The sequence below is a fragment of the Triplophysa rosa genome, linkage group LG1 (genome assembly GCF_024868665.1).
Source record: "Triplophysa rosa linkage group LG1, Trosa_1v2, whole genome shotgun sequence".
In the NCBI taxonomy this organism is placed as follows: domain Eukaryota; kingdom Metazoa; phylum Chordata; class Actinopteri; order Cypriniformes; family Nemacheilidae; genus Triplophysa; species Triplophysa rosa.
In genome coordinates, this window is record NC_079890.1 from 36,277,628 (window position 1) to 36,297,900 (window position 20,273).

Consider the following 20,273-nt stretch of genomic DNA (forward strand, 5'->3'; position numbering starts at 1 on the left):
CTTTGGACTTAAATAGCTCTTTATGGAACCATTTAGCCCAAAAATGTTTTTTCTTGCACCTTTTCTTAAATGTGTAAGAGGTGAATTGTTGAAAATGAGCCCCGGCTCGTCTCTCTACGACCTTCCGTCGCAGGGATATGGACCAGTGAACCTTCGATCTTTGTCTTCGATCCAGAAAAGATGCTCCTTCCCTGGATCGGCCAGCCCGGCAGAGCGGGGGACTTCCAGGCCCGAATGGCACTAAGGTTGACAGACTGGTGCAAACCAACTTCTTCCAGGAAGGTCGTAGAGAGTCGAGCGAGGTGTCATTGGAAAGGTCTCGCCGAGCAGGGTCCATCTCCGCCGGGCACGAGCCGCTGGGACCCCCATTCCAAAGCTACGAGCGGTCAAAGTTTAGACTTTGAGGAGGGTCCAGCTCCGGCCCCCGGGGTAGCAGAGACTCGCGGACGGTGTCGTTAGAAAGGTCTTGAGCGTAGCTTTCCAACGACGCCGGTGGCCGGAGATACGGGCGGCGGAAGGCGACAGGCCGACCGCCTCGTCTTCCGGACGTCCCTGATCGACTTGGCGGGGTCGCAGCGCCTCGAGCATGGCGCAGTTCGAAATGTCTCGGCCGGGCCTTTCAAACGAGCCCTGGCTCGATCTGCTCTGCCCTCGGGTCCAGGAGCTACGACCCCAAGACCGTTCTGTTTCCGACAAGCCTGGGCTCGTCTCTCTACGACCTACCGTCGCGGAGATACGGACCGGTGAACCAACCGTCGTCGATCCGAAAAAGGTGCTTCTTCCATGACCGAATACACTAAGGTTGCTGGACTGGTACCGGCAGAATTGTGAGCGACCCGAAATGAAAGTGGTCTCATGAATGGCCATAGGATTCATTTGTCGAAAAAGAATGATGACTGGGGTTATCCAGCTCCAACATGACAAAAAAGTAGCATGAAAGTATCATAAAGATGGTCTGTGTGAAGAAATGGACCAAAACAGAATTTCGCTTTCTGAAACCTTGTATTTATATTATATATAAATATTTGACATATAAATGTATTTTTTTCTTAAAATTACACATGCATGTGTGTGTATTTATACAAACATAATTATCATACACAGTACACCAACATATATTATGTAAACAAAAACTTTTATTCTGCAAACGATTAGTCGTGATTAATCGTTACGCATCCCTATTTTTATTTTTTGCCCAAAATCTTTACTAGTCACCCTTTATGTTTATCACTGGGTTTTGCAAATAAAATCTAACCAATAAAAGTATTAAAAAGTGCTTGTCAACTTTGACAACAATGTTTTTAATCATTTAAAAAGTACAGTGTTTTCTTTTTTCCCCTGAAAAACAGCCTATTTGGACATCTGAGGTTTCAGAAGAACAGCGACGATTTGTAATTTACTAAAAACTTGACATTTGCTCTCTTTCGTACCTTTAGAAGAATAAGTGTCCCATTTGTTCAAAAGACTTGAAATACAGAACATAAGTCATGTGGTCGTGTTTTATGATACGTCTCTGGTGCTTTTTCTCTCATTTTTTACCTTTCAACCCCAGTCATCACCGTTTGTGTTCTCTGGAAGAAAGTCTTACAGGTTTGGAACAACAAGACGTTAAGTTACTCATAACAAAGCATTTCTGCTAAACTTTTCCTTTTAATATTGCACATGAAATTAAAGCGGTGGCTAAGCTACAACCCCATCTCCGATCACTTTGAATTCAATTACTAAAAAAAGTTGAGTTCAAATTCTGAAAACTCAAGTATGAATTCACTCAAAACGACTGTGAGAAGTAAAACGGATGGAAACAAAGATGCCGTTATGACTTAATGATGAAAACATTTTTTCGTCATTTTTCATTACGGTGTACCACAGAGACAACAAATCTGCATCAAACTAACAAAAGCAAACTGATGGTTATCGCAAGCCCGTTCCTCTGCCAGCGTTGTGACGCCATCGGGTGGTGGTGAGCCAAACGCTAAGCTTCGAAAGAAATATTCCCATCCACCCCAGCGCAGTGTGACCGTGCCCTTATTAGATAAGACAGTGAAGTGAGTGATGGCATTGGGAGCAGCTGGGCCGAGCGCAGAAGAGCCGGGTCACAGAGATGTCATCCACCTCACTACTGCGTCATGCTGTTTCCATGCCATACTGTAACACGGGCTACAATCCAACTGACATGATGCCTGTTGTCCATGCATTCTCACAAGCCTGCCATATATATACTGAACAAAACACCATGAGGTAAGAGATGCATTCGGTCATGATGGATTGCCTCATATTAGTATAAAAATATACACTCAGGGCCTATGCTGGGAAGACAAGCACTAAGCACAGAGGAATATTAATGTCGCTGATACCATAGTAAATCATACTTGACTTTTGCAAGTAGAACCAATGTACTCTGTAAGCACTTACTTCTGGTTTGTGCACCCCCGGTGCTTCATGAGACGTGTCGTCCAGGAGATCATCGTGGCGAGTAAGTGTGAATTCCCGGATGAAGACAGCATCGCTGTTACTGCTGACCTGAAAAAAAGTCGAATAGTCTCATTATAGTAGTTAAAAAACTGTTTTAAAAGAGAAAAAAATGATGTCATTACTTAAAATAACTTAAGTTAAAATAAACTTGAACAGTATCATTTACCATACAGGGGCCAGTTGCACATAGGGTTGGGTATCATTTGACTTTTATCGATTCCAATTCTGATTCTGCTTATTGTTTCCGATTCTCCGTTTCAATTTCAAAGTTGGATAAAAGAAATCAACTTGTAAAATTTCAATGGTAGTCAAAAGTGCCCCAGAACTTGTGGTGAAACGGATCACGGATGATCTGTACGGATCATGCTCTACGGTTAGGAAAACGCATGTGACCCGCGGATTATCTGTAAATTTATTCATCAGATAGTTTTAGCACGCACGCGCTCTCGCTCTCCATTATCTGGACGAGTACAATATTAAAGCGCATTCTCGCGTATATCTTAACTTAAACTGCTGCATAGGCAGCAATGTTCTGTTCAGTCAAAGCGCAAATGACGCGATTCATGCGCAAACGAGAATTTCATATTTATGCGCACCACTTCATATTTACATTTAGAATATACACAATAATGTTAAATAATCTGTTAAATTAATCGGTTGATATCTCCAGGGTACGTTCACACTTCATTTTTATAAAATTCTTTAACCCCATATAAGAGCCCCTATTTTTGAGCATTTTATTGATTGCAAAAGCAAGTTATAATAGTTATTATAATAATAATATAAAGTAATAAACTATGATGAGCATTTAAATTAGCCGATCCGAAAAATGTACAGATCTGTGAGTCAAAATCCGTCAAATAATCCGAACCTTGAGTTTTGTGATCCGTTGCACCACTACACAGAACTGTGTCCAACAGAACAAAGATTTTACAACGCAATTTTTCCTACTATGGTAGTCAATGGTGGCCAAGAACTGTTTGGTTACAAGTAGGGCTGTCAAACGATAAATCGTGATTAATCGCATCCAGAATAAAAGTTTGTGTTTACGTAATTTATGTCGGTATACTGTGCTAATTCATTTTGTATTTATGAACACATACACATAAATGCATTTATTTTAGAAAAATATAAAATATAACAATTAATAAACTTTTATTTAGAATTTAAATTATTTGTAAATATAAATTAATACATTTAAATATTTCCTAAATATATAGACAAGTATGTGTATGTTTTGTGTTTATAAATACAAAATGAATATGCACTGTACACAGATATATATGATGTAAACACAAACTTTTATTCTGGATGCGATTAATCGCGATTAATCGTTTGACAGCCCTAGTTACAAGCATTCTTACAAATATATTTCTCTGTTCATCCGAACAAAAACAAAATGTATACAGATTTGGAACAATTTGAGAGTGAGTAAACGAAGACCGAGTTTTCATTTTTGGGTGAACTGTTGCTTTAAGGACTGTAATGTAATATTACTGAATGAACTTATCCATAAGATAAAACTACTTTGAAGAGCTGCCATAGTATAAGTGGCTGATCGTTATTAAAAGAGGAAACAAATGTCTATTTAACAAAGCTTGAGCCGGTCGCAGCCTGCCAAACTGATAACAAGCGATTAAATAAAATTAAAAAAGAGGCTGCCAATTCAGTTTCAAAGGCACATTTTTGACGCAACCAAGCAGTGCCTGATTCTGGACAGCATACATTAGATAACGCTGAAATGTATAGCGTTTCTTAACATGTTCTGACAGCACGCTAAGTTATGGAATCAGGAAATTATTAGTGAGCCTTTGAACATTATCTGACATCAAAGAACGGCATCAAAATCCACCAATAAATTCTCAATATAAATGCATCTCATAACAAAAGCTCTGTGGGGCAGATAATGTGTGTGATGTGGGACATCGCCTCTGTCGAGCTGTAGGGTCGGGTGTGTGTTATTTTGGTGAACGACCGCATTTCAACACAATATAACGCACACACATCATTGATGTTACGGACCTCGCTTGAGCAGATTCTTGGCTCGAGATCCATTGCTATTTCCAAAAGCTGCTTTACTTTCTGTACATACATTCCATATGGCCAATTACAGTCTATTACATGAAGCGTGCATTCATATACATTACAGAGGTTTCATAGTTCAGGAGATTTGATTGAGTTCTCAGTATTGTTTCATATAAGGATCAACATAGTCTCAGATGTTATGTTTCTCCTAAAATTGCTTAAGAGAAATACAAACAGAAACAAAGGAGATAACTGTTCAAATATATAAAGAGCATCAAGGTGTTGTAGAGGTAAAACGGATTTGAGTAAAAATTGAAAGGTTGGAGTTCATATTGAGATCTTTATTATTATAAACTTTTGATTGTGGACTTGATCAATCTGAGCTCAGTTTGAGATATTGTTGAGATCTTTTGTGAAACTCTAATGGAGGCATTTGTGAGATTTCTGACTCCTTTTCTCAGGAGAAATATCTGAGATGCAAGACACTTATGTTTACATTTCTATGAAAAATAATGATATTAAAGAGATCTCATGTGATTTTTCTTTCTCATGGGTAATGTTGCGGCCACACTAGACTTTTTGTTCCATTGACTTCCATTGATACGCATGCAAATGCAGTAGATTGGAAACTCAAGCTCCTGAAAAAATGTAACATTTCGCTGCTGACCTCTGACCTGCGGAATCATATCACGAGACAATCATGTGACTAATAGAAGAATCATAGGCCACAGCGTTAACTGTGTCAGTTAGAGGAAATGCTAATAATAATAATAATAATATCATACAATCCAATTTTGTACAATACAGCTTTAAAATAACGAAAACAAAAATATTAGTAACAATGTGTTGGAATCCATGATATGTAAATAAATAAATACAATTCTGGTTGCTATGGTTGCTACAGGGCAACTGTGTACAAGTTTTACATTCTAATAGCCTAGTGTGAACACGGCATGCGTACGGTATTGAAGGCTTTCAGCAAAATGTTATTTTTTTAAAGTATCTAAGACAGGCTGGGTGTGAAGGTATTGTCAACAAAAAAATTATAAAACAAAAATAGACCGGTTGGGCAAAAATAACTCATGCAAAAAAATACAAAGACTGTTACCACTATCACTCAATTTATCAAGAGAGGCATTTGAATCTTAGACACAGCCCTTATCGAAAAGAAGTTTATTCAAGTGTGCTATACAGTAAGTATACTTCTTTTAAACTTAAAATAGAAAAGTATACTTTCAGTCTACTTCCTATGTACTTCTTAGAAATTCACTTTATGTACTTCTCAGAAATATACTTAAATGTACTCTTAAGTATACTTGATTTTACTGAGTGAAAAGTTGAAGTATATTTGGCATATACTTGTACTTAATCTTTTGACTTCTAAGTATACTTGGCTTGTACTTGTGTCTATTATTTCCCTTGAGTAGCCTATTAAATACATTTTTCTCAAAGTTAGTAGTGCTCTTCTTATTATTCAGTTTTTTTCTGGACAAAACTTTGGTGCATAACTTATAAATGAGGTGTAAAATTGATAAGTGATCTTGCATATGATGGCAGTGATGCTATCAAGCCATGCCCTAGCAATCATTTAGAGCAGGGGTTTTCAAACTGGGTCCGTGGACCCTAGGGGGGCCGCAAGAGCGAGCTAAGGGGTCCGCGGAAAACTTGATTAATTGACATAATGTATATTTTACCAAATTTATTTCTATCGTAAACATATTAATAACCAAGTGTACATACAGATTTGTGCCTTATGAAAGCGGTTGTAAATTTTATTTATGCCATTTTTTATCTCAAAATACCTTTCGCTATTTACGTTGTGCACGTGCAGTACGTTGAACGTAGCAAAATTGGCGCCGCACTGCATGTAACGCGCTCGTCAAATGATGTAAAGATTTTTGAAGAATCCCGCTACTGCAACGAGGAGTTTGTGTCAGTCTGACGCGGTGAACGCTACGCAAAAATCTAGAAAATATGACAAACATTTGGTTTTACATATACTGTACGTTAAAGCAGGGAATCGAGAGACCTCAGTGTACTCTGCCAAGAGATTCTCTCCAATGAGTGAATGGAACCATCCAATCCACCGACTATTTTAAACATAAGGAAATGTGTTTCGCTATAGGCAGGTTAGTACTTTTCAGCAGCAAGCATCGCTCCCTGATATGAGTTTAAAGGCATCCTATTTGGCATCCCTCCACATTGCCCGTGCTAAAAAGCCGCACACAACTGGCGAAACATTATTATTACCAGCTACTAAAGACATCGTCAGGGATTTATTGGGAGAGGACACAGCATGAAAGGTAGATTCTGTGCCTTTGTCGGACAATACAGTGAGCAGACGCATAGGTGACACGGCCAGTGATATTGCTTCGCAAATTTTAGAGCAACTGCGAGACTGAATATTTTGCGCTGCAGCTGGATGAAAGTACCGACGTAGCAAATCAAGCACAACTTATGCTTATGGTCTACATTCGTTTCCTCGGATGGGACAGATTTATCGAGGAACTTATGTTTTGTAAACCCCTTGAAGGCATAACCACAGGACAGAGAGAGTTTCTCTGTGGTGAAAAGACAGAACTTGCCAAATGTTTTGAAGATGACTCGTGGATACTAAAGTTGTCATGCATGGCAGATTTTTTCCAACATCTCAATGTCCTCAATCAGAGCATGCAAGGGCACAATGTGTACATACTGAATGCACAAGATAAGGTATGCGCATTCACACAGAAAATATCTCTGTGGGAAACCAAACTGCAGGAGGGAGTTACAGACATGTTTCCTCTCTTTACCTAAGAGTGCATCTCCTCCACTGCTGACAACATCGTGCCCATAATCCAGTCTCACCTGTCACACCTCAAGTATGGCAAGCCGAATTAGCTTTTAATCATTCTCAGGATATGCATTTTTTATATCAACAATTCAATTTTTACTAGTAAAAATTATAATTCTTGATATCAACAATGGAATTTCTACTAGTAACAATTACTATTTTTGATATCAGTAATTACATTTTCACTAGTAAAAATGTGAATTCTTGATATCAGCAATCACGTCATCACTCGCAGAAATGTGTATTCTTGATATCAAAAATTGAATTTCAACTAGTAAAAAACGTAATTCTTGATATCTGTAATTGCATTTTTACTAGTTAAATATCACAATAGGCTGCCATTCAAATTCAATTTCAGATATCAATAATTCATTTCTTACATGTTAAAAATCTTATTTCAGATATCAGAAATGCAATTCTTACTAGTAAAAAACATAACTTTTGATATCAATAATTGTGTGGTTACTAATGATAATGTCTATTCTTGATATCAACAATTGAATTACTACATGTAAAAATGCCAATTTATGATATCAAGAATTACATTTTCACTAGTGACAATGTTAATTCTTGATATCAACAATGTGATTGTTACTACTAAGAAAGCCATTTTAGATATCTACAATTACTCTTAGATTTAATGATATCTGAAATGCATTTCCTGATATCAGAAATACCAAATGCAACATGTTAAAATTCATTTACAGATATCAAGAATGAGCATATCAACTAGTAAAAATTGAATTCTTGATTTCAAAAATTATGTTTTTTACTAGTAAAAATTGCATTACTGATATTTGAAATAAGATTTTTAACATGTAAGAAATTAATTATTGATATCTGAAATTGAATTTGAATGGCAGTCTATTGTGATATTTAACTAATAAAAATGCAATTACAGATATGAAGAATACACATTTCTGTGAGTGATGACGTGATTGTTGATATCAAGAATTATAATTTTTACTAGTAAAAATTGAATTGTTGATATCAAAAATGCATATCCTGAGAATGATTAAAAGCTAATTCGGCTTGCCATACTAAAGGGCTATTTTAAACAATACTTCCCTGATTTGAACGACACCCACCTGGACTTTGTTAGAAACCCATTTGCACCAGGGGTTGGCACTCATCTGGATCTAGCAGAACAAGAGCAACTGATTGACTTGACAAATGAAGGAGAGATGAAAACAAAGTTCCAAAGCCTTTCTATGTCAAGAGTTTTGGATGTCTGCTAGAAAGGACTACCCTGCTTTGTCTGAAAAGGCAATAAAGTGTCTTTTACCTTTCGATACAACCTACTTGTGTGAAGCTGGATTTTCAGCACTGAAAGTACTTCAGTCCAAGCACAGAGCCCGTCTGGATGTTGAAAATGACATGCGCCTAGCTCTCACTAAAATAAAGCCACGCTTTGACAAACTGTGTAGGAGCCACCAGGCTCATCCATCCCATTAGGAGTTTTTGTATCAGTGAATGTGGTGTTTGTTCGATTTGATTCACATGTTTTAATGCAAATGACCATCTGTGATTAAAAAGTTTGAAAACCCCTGACTTAGAGCACCCTAGAACCCACCTTACAACACCTTTGCAATGACCCAGAATGCCTTAGCAACACCTTAGCAACCACCTAAAAACACTTAAGCAACCAAGTGCCACGTTTTGCCACAGCAAGTAAAGTTTATTATTAAGTTAATAGTTTTACGTACTTCAGAATCTTCATATTTTCTTCTAGTTTTTCACACTGTCTTATAGTTTACACAGGAACAAGTCTGATTTGGGTTGGAATAAAATAAATACAAATGTGTGGAACTTAAATGCTTGCTTTAAAAAATTATTTATTTTGATTTGACATTCTTTCTTTTCGTAGTTTAACTAAGCAAGGACAACTCTGAATTATATGACGTGATTAAACTCAACATCTTCATTTAACTGTACTTACAAGTGTAAGTTACATGTGTGTATTGGTACTGCTCGTGCGCAGTTACGCAGTTCAACCTGTAGGTGGAGTCCATCTGAATACTGACGGAGTGAATGAAAGTGAAGACGCACGGTGAGGTATGTTGGTGCTTTTCTAGCATATTTTTTTTATCACTTAAGGGCTTAATTTTCATTGTTCAACGACATAACAGTAATGTTAAGTGAGTTCCACGTTAACATTACGTGACAGGACTGTAATAAAAATTCTCCACTGTGTTGAACTGAGATTAGCAAACTAGCAACTGCTAATTGTTTTGATTATTTGTAGATGAGTTAATGTTGCTATGGGTATAATCTAGACTAGTAGGAAGATTAAAACATAATTTCCACAACTAGTGATTTGCATTGGTATGGTAAATGTGGTCTGTTGTAAATGTTTGATTTATAAATAGCTTTTAGTATTACTCCATAGACTGGATTATGTAGACTAATTTTCACTTTCATTTGCAGAAGTTGGGTGCTGAAACAAGTGGAAGTATACATAAGTGGAAGTTTTTCATCCTTACAGAACTGTGATTGTGTCAAACCCAATCACCTGTCGGAGAGAGACAGTCAAGTTTCTCAACACATATATGATATATGCTCTGTTATATGTCAAAAATATATATGCCTGTAACAAATATTTTGTACAGTTATTGCATGTGACCACAAATGAATGTTTTGACTCTCTTTGGTTATTATTTTTTGTATTTACCATATAGAAAAGTTTTCTATTTATTATGTCTATTGCATCATTTTCTGTTTTATACTTCTGTCACTACTTATTATATTAATATACTTATGATATTAATATGTATTTGTAAAGCTGTGAAAGATTTAAATCCTGCTATAGAAATACATTTGAATTGAAGAAAATTGAATTTACTTTATTTGTTGGTTTAGCTTTCTACAAAATCTGATACGTATGTGTTTCCTAATATTTTCCTAGTAAGGTGAACACTAATATGTTAATGTAATTAATGATTTTGAGTCACCTGTACGTGTACAGTTAGAGGTATATTACAAGTGTTTCAAGTGCAAAAATAATATCTAAATAGTATGTTCATAAAAATAGTAGTTTACTAAGAATACACCTTGAAGAGTACTTACAAATGTACTACAAGTATTGATCTAGTTAACTATCAGTATATCTGCAAGTTCACCTAAAGAAAGGTTACAAACATACTTTAAATAATTTAGTAGTTTACTGAGAGTAAACTTTAAAGTGTACTTTTATGAATGACAACTGTGCTACAAGTAATGAACTAGTAAACTACCAGTACACCTAAAGATAACCTACAAGTACACTTGCAGTATAAAAAATACTTAACTAATAGTTTACTGGGAGTAAACTTCAAAGTGTACTTTCATAGACTAAACGTGCTAAAAGTATTGAACTAAACTATCAGTATACCAACAAGTTTACATGGAGTATAGTTGTAGTACAAATGAAAACCTAATTGTAAACGTGTTGTGTACTCTAAAGTTTACTTCTGTTACACTTAAAGTATACTTTTATAAACTAAAAAGTGGGCCAATTTAGTCCCAAGCGGTATTCAAGTAGTATACTTTCAAGCATACTACTAGTCCATTGATATTAGTATACGTAATACATAAAGTATACTTAAAAATATACTTGAACTTTACTTAAGTATACTTAAAAAATGAACTTGAAGTATACTTCTTTTTGATAAGGGAGTTTTCAGTCTGTTCGCTGTGTGTGTTGGGTCATAGTCAATCCTAAAATGATTTCCTGTTGGCTACATATTAAAAGCCTTGAAAATTCTTCAGCAAATATTTTTACGAACAATCGTTGCAGTGACACAGACACAATATCCCCAACTGATAAGAAAGTGACTGCCTGGTTCTGTATCAATCAATCATCAGGACTTTATCTGAATCGAGGCGGGTGCGGAGTGAATTCTGGCTGAACTGAAGCCTAATGATGCATGGTAGCCAAGTGTTCTTCTGAGTGTTTAAAACAAATCAATCAAACTCTTCTGCTAAAGAAAACAAGACGCTTGTCAAAAAGAGATGTCATGGGGCTTGTACTCTCTCCAGACCCAGACACTGAGCCGGACGTCTTCTTGACAATATTAGAACTGGACCACCATGTGTCACATCCTAATATTATTTCCATAATAAAATAACAACAATATAGTTTTCAAACTACAAACGCTAAGACATTTAAAATGATATGGTGTCTTAAGATAATCTGGAGAGCCACTTGTTTACCTGACTGAAAATGTTCAAATGTTGCTCTTTTATTGCTCAGGAGATTTGATGGAGTTCTCAGTTATGTTTCATGTAAAGGGACAGTTCACCCAAAAATGAAAATTCTTCAGGTTTTTAAATTTCTTTGTTCTGCTAAACACAACGGAAGATATTTGGAAGAATGTCAGTAACCAAACAGATCTCATACCCCTTTGACTCCTACGGTATTTACAGTATTTTCCAAACTATGGCAGTAATGGGGTGTGAGATCTGTTTGGTTTCTAACATTCTTCCAAATAGCTTTCTCTTTGTTCATCAGAACAAAGACTTTTATACAGGTTTGGAACAACGTGAGCGTGAGTAAACGATGACAGAATTTTCATTTTTGGGTGAACTATCGCTTTAAGTATCAAGATGTTTCTCCTAAAACTGCTTAAAAATTAGACAATTCGTCGCCTTGGCATTATAAGGTTCTATCTGACCTTTTTGTCAAAATTGAGTTATTCACATAATGTTGGTTTTATCTATAAAAACAAATGGCATGCAAAAACTTTACAGCTCAATACACCTACCTCAAAACTCCTCAGAAAACAGATACATACGTATAAATCCAGGGCTATGAATTTATATATTAAATGAGTATGGAGGTGTAAAATGAATGTAGATTGTATAGGCAAAATAAAATAAAATTAACCTTTTGCTCCAGGTAATAAGATACAACCGCACATCTAGGAATTAGTTTCAGGTTTGTTGATCATGTTAACATATCGCTGCTGTCCTTCTGAAACCTCGTATCTCCAACGATATTAGATAGTCTAACAAATCTAACATTACCTGTACACGTATTAGACTCAAAACCGTAATAAAGCGAGGTCTATATGCCAGCAGAATTAATTCATTCTTCTCCAGTAATATTGCATTTCAAAGCACAAGACGGGCACACGGAGAGAGAAGAGGAAGTGAACCCAGGTCAGATTGGGGACTTCAAAAGAACATAATCAACTATAATAACACCAATCTGATATTATAATTGCTCTTTCCCGCTGAGAGGTGCCAGCTCAATGGCCAGGGGGAAAGAAAAGTCAAGACTACATAAGATGCACATGCCCACTCTGGGATTCTGTTTCATGCGTGGCCACCTAATAAGATCTACTTTGGTGTTTTGATAACAACACCCTCTTTTCCACACCGCTTCTGGGGTTGTAAAGAATGATATTTTCATGGGGATCAGTGGCCGCTTTCATTGGAAGGGTGGGAGGGAGAGGAAAGCTCTAGTGACATTTACTGACCTCCCGTTCCTCGTGCTTTTCTTATTTAACTTTTTCCTGCAGGGAAAAAGGTAAAAACAATACACACGTTTGTGCCACGATCGCTCTTAGCGAAGCTTGATCTATTTTAAAAAGGGAAAACCAACTTTTCAAATCTATGTCTGCATTGTTTGTTGACACACGCTTCCCCGTGGAGGAATCTATAGGAAGAGTTTCCACATGTATAGTTATGGAAATATATCACGATTGGGCACAAAGGCTTATCCTTGAAGTATGTTTGTTAGTGCAGACAGGTCAGGGACGGTGGTAATTATTGCACTGATAGGGTTTACTTCTCTTTCATTTGACAGGTTTTTGGCTGCCCAGAGGCAACATTACACCCTTTGGTGTGAAATCTCTCCTGGTTGCAATTAGCACTTCAAGCATTACGCTTGAGAAACCGAGGTGCCGCTCCTCCAAGAATGACCACGGCAAAATAATAAAAGCGTTTTCATCACCTTCTCCTGTTCTTGACAGGTTGTTTGATTATTTTCTCATTCTTCTGGAGTGTTTGAAGATATACTGCTTCTACATGTGCTTGTGTTTCCCCTGATCATTGCAAGAAAGAAAAATTGTAATTCAACACAAAAAATTATATATTAGCTGCTTTTTAATTAATATCTTACTCTGTAAAATGGATCTGAATAGAAAAGTACCAATAGTATCAATAGATTGATATTTTTTACAAAATTTTAAAAATCAAACTAAAATTCAATTTTTTTTCCACACTGGCAGAAAAAAAGGTTTAAATTTCCACCTTTTCTGGCGCTGGGGTGCAGTGACGTGCGGTCAGGGGAGGCAGAGCCTCACTTGTCATCATGAAAAAAAAATTGAATAATGATAATATAAAATAAAATTTAATAAATGAAACCTGTTCTATAAATTTGTTTTCTGTATGATTCCAATAATTTGATCATTTTTATAGTCAAAATTACGGAATCCGCTAGGTGTCACCGTGCTGCAACGGAAGAAAACACATCCAAACCGAAAAAACACCAGCAAATTCAGAAAGCATCTTCATTAGTTTGGCGACACGTGCCCTGCAAATTCTCGCAACACAAACAAATACAGAAAGGCGCTGCAAATTCTCGCAACTGTTGCAAGGACGAGAAGAGGAAGAGATGAGGAAGAGAGAAGAGGAAGAGATTAAGAAGAGAAGAGGACGAGATGAGGAAGAGAAGAGAAGAGGAAGAAGAAGAGATGAGGAAGAGAAGAGGAAGAAGAAGAGATGAGGAAGAGAGAAGAGATTAAGAAGAGGAAGAGAATAGATTAAGAAGAGATCAGGAAGAGATGAGGAAGAGAAGAGATTAAGAAGAGGAAGAGAAGAGGAACAGAGAAGATGAGAGATGAGGAAGAGAAGAGGAAGAGAGAAGATGAAGAGATGAGGAAGAGAAGAGGAAGAGAGATGAGGAAAAGAAGAGGAAGAGAGAAGAGGACGAGATGAGGAAGAGAAGAGGAAGAGANGAGATGAGGAAGAGATGAGGAAGAGATGAGTAAGAGAGAAGAGGAAGAGAGATGAGGAAGAGAAGAGGAAGAGGACGAGATGAGGAAGAGATGAGGAAGAGAGTAGAGGAAGAGAGAAGAGATTAAGAAGAGGACGAGATGAGGAAGAGAAGAGATTAAGAAGAGAAGAGGACGAGATGAGGAAGAGAAGAGGAAGAGAGATGAGGAAGAGATGAGGAAGAGATGAGGAAGAGGAAGAGAGGAAGAGAGATGAGGAAAAGAAGAGGAAGAGAGAAGAGGACGAGATGAGGAAGAGAAGAGGAAGAGAGATGAGGAAGAGAAGAGGAAGAGAGAAGAGGACGAGATGAGGAAGAGAAGAGGAAGACATGAGGAAGAGGAAGAGAAGAGGAAGATGAGGAAAAGAAGAGGAAGAGAGAAGAGGACGAGATGAGGAAGAGAAAAGTTTAAGAAGAGGAAGAGATGAGGAAGAGATGAGGAAGAGAAGAGGAAGAGAGATGAGGAAGAGAAGAGGAAGAGAGAAGAGGGCGAGATGAGGAAGAGAAGAGATTAAGAAGAGAAGAGAAGAGGACGAGATGAGGAAGAGATGAGGAAGAGATGAGTAAGAGAGAAGAGGAAGAGAGATGAGGAAGAGAAGAGGAAGAGGACGAGATGAGGAAGAGATGAGGAAGAGAGTAGAGGAAGAGAGAAGAGATTAAGAAGAGGACGAGATGAGGAAGAGAAGAGATTAAGAAGAGAAGAGGACGAGATGAGGAAGAGAAGAGGAAGAGAGATGAGGAAGAGATTATTTATCCGACCGTTTTCAATTTGTAGCAATAAACAATGAGGTGTCACGCAAATCGCAAGTCCAGTACGGTGTACCACAGGGCTCAGTCTTAGGGCCTCTGCTCTTCGCATTATACATGCTACCTCTAGGAGATATAATAAAGCGACACGGAGTTAGCTTTCACTGTTATGCTGATGATACTCAACTTTATATTTCCTCGAAGCCTCATGAAACACAGCAGTTCCATCGAATAATGGAATGCATAGTCGATATAAAAAACTGGATGAGTAACAACTTTTTATTACTGAACTCGGACAAAACGGAAGTGTTACTTATTGGACCGAAAACTGCTATAAGTAACAACCAAGAATACTGTTTAACTATTGACGGATGTTCCATAAAACCCTCGTCGTCAGCAAAGAATCTTGGCGTTCTATTCGATAGTAATCTGTCATTTGAGAGCCACGTCGCCAACACCTGTAAAATTGCGTTTTTCCATTTTAAGAATATATCTAAACTACGTCATATGCTGTCAATCTCAGATGCAGAGAAGTTAATTCATGCATTCATGACATCAAGACTAGATTACTGTAATGCACTGTTAGGTGGTTGCCCTGCAGGGTTATTACAAAAACTCCAATTGGTCCAAAATGCGGCAGCTCGAGTTCTTACACGTACAAAAAAGTATGAACATATTAGCCCGGTTCTGTCAACCTTGCACTGGTTACCTATAAAGCATCGCGTTAACTTTAAAATCTTGCTTATTACCTATAAAGCCTTACATGGTTTAGCTCCTCAGTACTTGAATGAACTCCTTTTGTATTACAGTCCTTCACGTGCATTACGCTCTCAGGCGTCCTGTCAGTTGGTAATACCTAGAATTTCAAAATCAAGTGCAGGTGGTAGATCCTTTTCCTATCTAGCGCCTAAACTTTGGAATAGTCTTCCCTGCACTGTCCGGGAGGCAGACACACTCTGTCAGTTTAAATCTAGACTAAAGACGCATCTTTTTAATCTTGCATACACTACTCTTCCATAATATAAATCTTTAGAGGGTTTAGGCTGCATTAGTTAGATCAACCGGAACCAAAAACACAACTGATGTACTTGTTGCATCAAAGAGTACAGAACAGTACTCTACTCTCAGCCAGTCTTGTCTCATTGTTCCAAGGTTACCACAGCGAGCAGGATGCAGTTCATGGCCTGACCTGATGGTAGAGCGGAGAATGGGAAGTGGGGACCTGACAAGAGCTGAGATGATAGAGCTGGATAAAGAAGGACGCGGTCTCTTGACATGTCTTCACCACAAAACTTCAAATGCTATTAGATTATTAATGATAATCTTAAACTATAATTTATTTTATTATTAAGTTTATTTATTTTATTTAGCCTTGTTGTGCAAGTTCTCTGGAGCTTGTGCAGAGGCAGCAGCTTTTGCCAGAGGGGAACTGGAATCCCCTGGGGGCCTGGAGTTCTCCTGAGGTTTTTTTTCTCGATTAGAGTTTTGGGTTCCTCGCCACCGTTTGCATACTGTTTTTGCACTATCTGCCTGACCGGGGGGGCTGCTTTAGAATTTAAAGTTTTACTTAATTAATATTGCATATAGGAATTTATTATCTGTTATATTTGACCTGTGCTTCCTCTCCTTTATCCTAATGTGTGCTCTCACTGAGCGTGTGTGTGTGTGCGTACTTGTCTGTGTACGTACGTGTGTGTGTGTGTTGTGTGTGTGTGTGTGTGCGTGCGCATCCGTGTGTGTGAGTGTCTCTGTGTCTGTGTGTGTTGGTGCGTGTTGTGTGTGTGGAGTGTTTTGTGTGTGGGTGTGTCTGTCTTCTGTGTTTTCAACCTTTTCTTGTTTTTGCAGGTACAACTTTGATTGTTTTGCTTGTAGTCAATGTGTCTCATGTACAGCTGCTTTGTAACAATGAAAATTGTAAAAGCGCTATATAAATAAAGTTGAGTTAGAGAAGAGAAGAGGACGAGATGAGGAAGAGATGAGGAAGAGAGAAGAGATTAAGAAGAGGATGAGATGAGGAAGAGAAGAGATTAAGAAGAGAAGAGGACAAGATGAGGAAGAGCAGAGGACGAGATGAGGAAGAGAAGAGGAAGAATAAGACATGAGGAAGAGAAGAGGAAGAAGAGATGAGGAACAGAGAAGAGATTAAGAAGAGAAGAGGACGAGATGAGGAAGAGAAGAGGAAGAGAGATGAGGAAAAGAAGAGGAAGAGAGAAGAGATGAGGAAGAGAAGAGGAAAAATAAGAGATAAGGAAGAGAAGAGGACGAGATGAGGAAGAGAGAAGAGGACGAGAGAAGAGAAGAGGAAGAGAAGAGGAAGAGATGAGGAAGAGAAGAGATTAATTAGAGAAGAGGACGAGATGAGGAAGAGAAGAGGACGAGATGAGGAAGAGAAGAGATGAGGAAGAGATGAGGAAGAGAAGAGGACGAGATGAGGAAGAGAAGAGGAAGAGATGAGTAAGAGATGAGGAAGAGAAAAGATTAAGAAGAGAAGAGATGAGGAAGAGAGAAGAGATTAAGAAGAGGAAGAGAAGAGGAAGAGATTAAGAAGAGGAAGACAAGAGGAAGAGATNAGAAGAGGAAGAGAAGAGGAAGAGAGAAGAGATTAAGAAGAGGAAGAGATGAGGATAAAAACAGTATAATGTGATTTTGTGATTCTGCTTCCTCAGACAAACAGTCCCTGTCAAGAGACGTTCATCTTTTCCTCTACATACCTTTTATAGCAAAGGCATCTCCTTCGAGTGATCCAGTGGTGTAAATCAAAGTAGTGCGTGACCCGCAGATACCTCATTGGTGCCAGTCTGCCTGATGACAAAATCATTCAAGGCCGTCCTGAATTTTCACCTCTCAGGAGCAGATAACAAGATCCTCATCTGGACATGAGCTGTGGAAGGAGGGAGGAACCTGAGGTTGTGATAACTCGATCCTCCCTGTGTCCACACGTCCTTTTACCTCATCTGTCTACTTACCCAATAAAATTCCTAAAGGGCTTCTGTACTGTAAAATATGTCCGCTGTGCACCTCTTGACTGTCTGTCGCCTGTGTGACTCTTCAAGATGGCATTTTGATTTACTGTAGAGTAGGTGCCTAAATAGGTCAACACCAAAAGTCACATCTAAAGACTATTCAAGTGATAGTTCAGCCAAAAATAAAAATTCTGTTATCATTTATTCACCCTCTTGTATGTTTTTCCTTCAGTGGTTTTGTGTTCATTCAATGGAGGTCAATGGAGGGGTCAATACTGTTTGGTTATAAATATCTTCTTTTGTGTTCTGAAGAAGAAAGAAAGTCATACAGGTTTGAAATGGCATGAGGGCGAGTAAATGATGACAGGATTTTCATTTTGGGGTCAAATATTCATTTAATGGCCTGTGTTGATGTGTATGACATTCACGAGGAAGCAAAACACAATACTGATCGAGATTGATCACAATTGATCAATAAAATGAACCAAAACATTGCTCACGTAAAGACCAGGAACATTAAGAAGACCACGATGAACCAAACGATCAAACAGGACCAATTATCTTGCCTATAATACGAACAGTGTGTATACATTGTGCTTATACAGATTTAAAATTCAAATTTATTTGCTTTTGTCAGGTACTGTATGGAGATTACTGAAACCTAAATAAGTCATGGACACTTCTGTCAAAAAAAAGGAATAAATGTGATCTAAGTAAGCCTTAGTAAGACTATTCCAATATTCCTGTAAAAATGTTTAACTTCTGTTCTACCACAACTTTTATTTCTTCATTTCTGTAATGAACCCAATTATCTGAATCCCTTGCCTTATTTAGCAAGTAGTCATTTAAAAGTCATTTATTTCTGAACTTTCGGCTCGTCTCAGATGGAAAGAAAAACTGCACCGGTAGTTTTAAAACACTCTGTTTTATACTCGAAATACATATACACACACACGACACGACCGCAATATTTGTCCATCAAGTGTTTCCAGTACGGTCATACGGCTCTCTGATGGAGGTTCATGGGTCAGGTTTGTGTCTCCAGCTACCACACACAACCACAGGCTTCCTGTTTTTGGTAGACGTGATGAAGTCCAGAGCACTGAATGTGAGACAGGACCTCGACCCGGTCTCAACACATCACTAACAGAGACTGAAGCCGTCACATCAGCCGGTGTTACTGACTAACACAAAGGTCTGTAGGTCCGATTATTAGTATAAGAGTAACAAAGCAAATAACTCTTTATTACTTTATTATTAGGGCTGTCAAGCGATTCAAGTCTTTGATCTAATAAATTACATACATTAATATGGCGATTAATCTAAGTAATTACGAATTATTCACACATCAAGTTTGTCTAAGAAATTACCCCCAAAGGAAAAATTTTAAGTCGTTATTATGTAAAGAGACATTACAAAAAGTAGCTTCAGAAAGAAATATTTTGATTCAACGTTCAACTTTTGGACCATGAGGATAAGTAAATGATTTGTGATTTTTTTGGGGTAAACCATACTTAATGTTTTTAATTAAAATGGAAATATTTTAAAATTACACTCTAAATAAGAAAGTAACACCGTGTCGACGAAACTGGTGTGACGCAATACGACAAAAAGCTTTTTATTAATAGGTTTGTCGTGTCCAGTCACGCCGCATCCAGTGTGGACAAAATGTTTAAGTTGAATGGGTTCTAATGCGTTCTATTTGTCTTTTGTCGCGTCACACCGCGCTTCCGGTGTAGACACAGTGTAAAACTGCCAGTAGGTGGTGGTAAATGTCGTTTGATTTTAACTCATTCGTTCGTTCGTTTGATTTGTTCAAACTGCTAATTCATTCAGAAGTCCAGATTTGTTTAAAACCGTCACTGTGTGTGACGTGTTGCTGAGAGACGAACAGTTTTGCTTTGTCTTAAAAATTTTGTTGGCAAAACTGAGCAAAAACAAGACAATATTGTCTAAAATAATGATTTTATTGAGAATGATTATTGAGCTGTTGTATAAAATCAACATCACATTTACACTCGTTATATTTGGAACAAAAACAGCCCTCAAGATATTGTGCTCGTTACTTGTGTGCTACAGCTTAACTAATATATAAGTTGTAAATACTCAAACGAGGCATTTTTGCCCCCATATCTTAAATTTTAGGGACATTCTGACTGCATTCTATAGGCTTCATCATCAGAAATTTAGTACTGGTGCATCTCTGCATTTGAGCTATTTACTACTTTTGACAGTATGGTTGTATTAGAGTACAGTA

General features: G+C 37.7%; 1 protein-coding gene across 2 annotated transcripts in view; it reads right to left on the reverse strand.

Annotated features, from left to right (window-relative positions):
* LOC130556586 (ADAMTS-like protein 1) overlaps window positions 1–20,273 on the reverse strand; it is a 139,455-nt gene that overhangs the window by 79,906 nt on the left and 39,276 nt on the right. For both annotated transcript variants that reach the window (XM_057337740.1, XM_057337731.1), the window contains exon 2: window positions 2,413–2,520. In XM_057337740.1, the coding sequence (XP_057193723.1) occupies window positions 2,413–2,520 (108 nt within the window). The remainder of the gene's footprint in view (window positions 1–2,412; window positions 2,521–20,273) is intronic.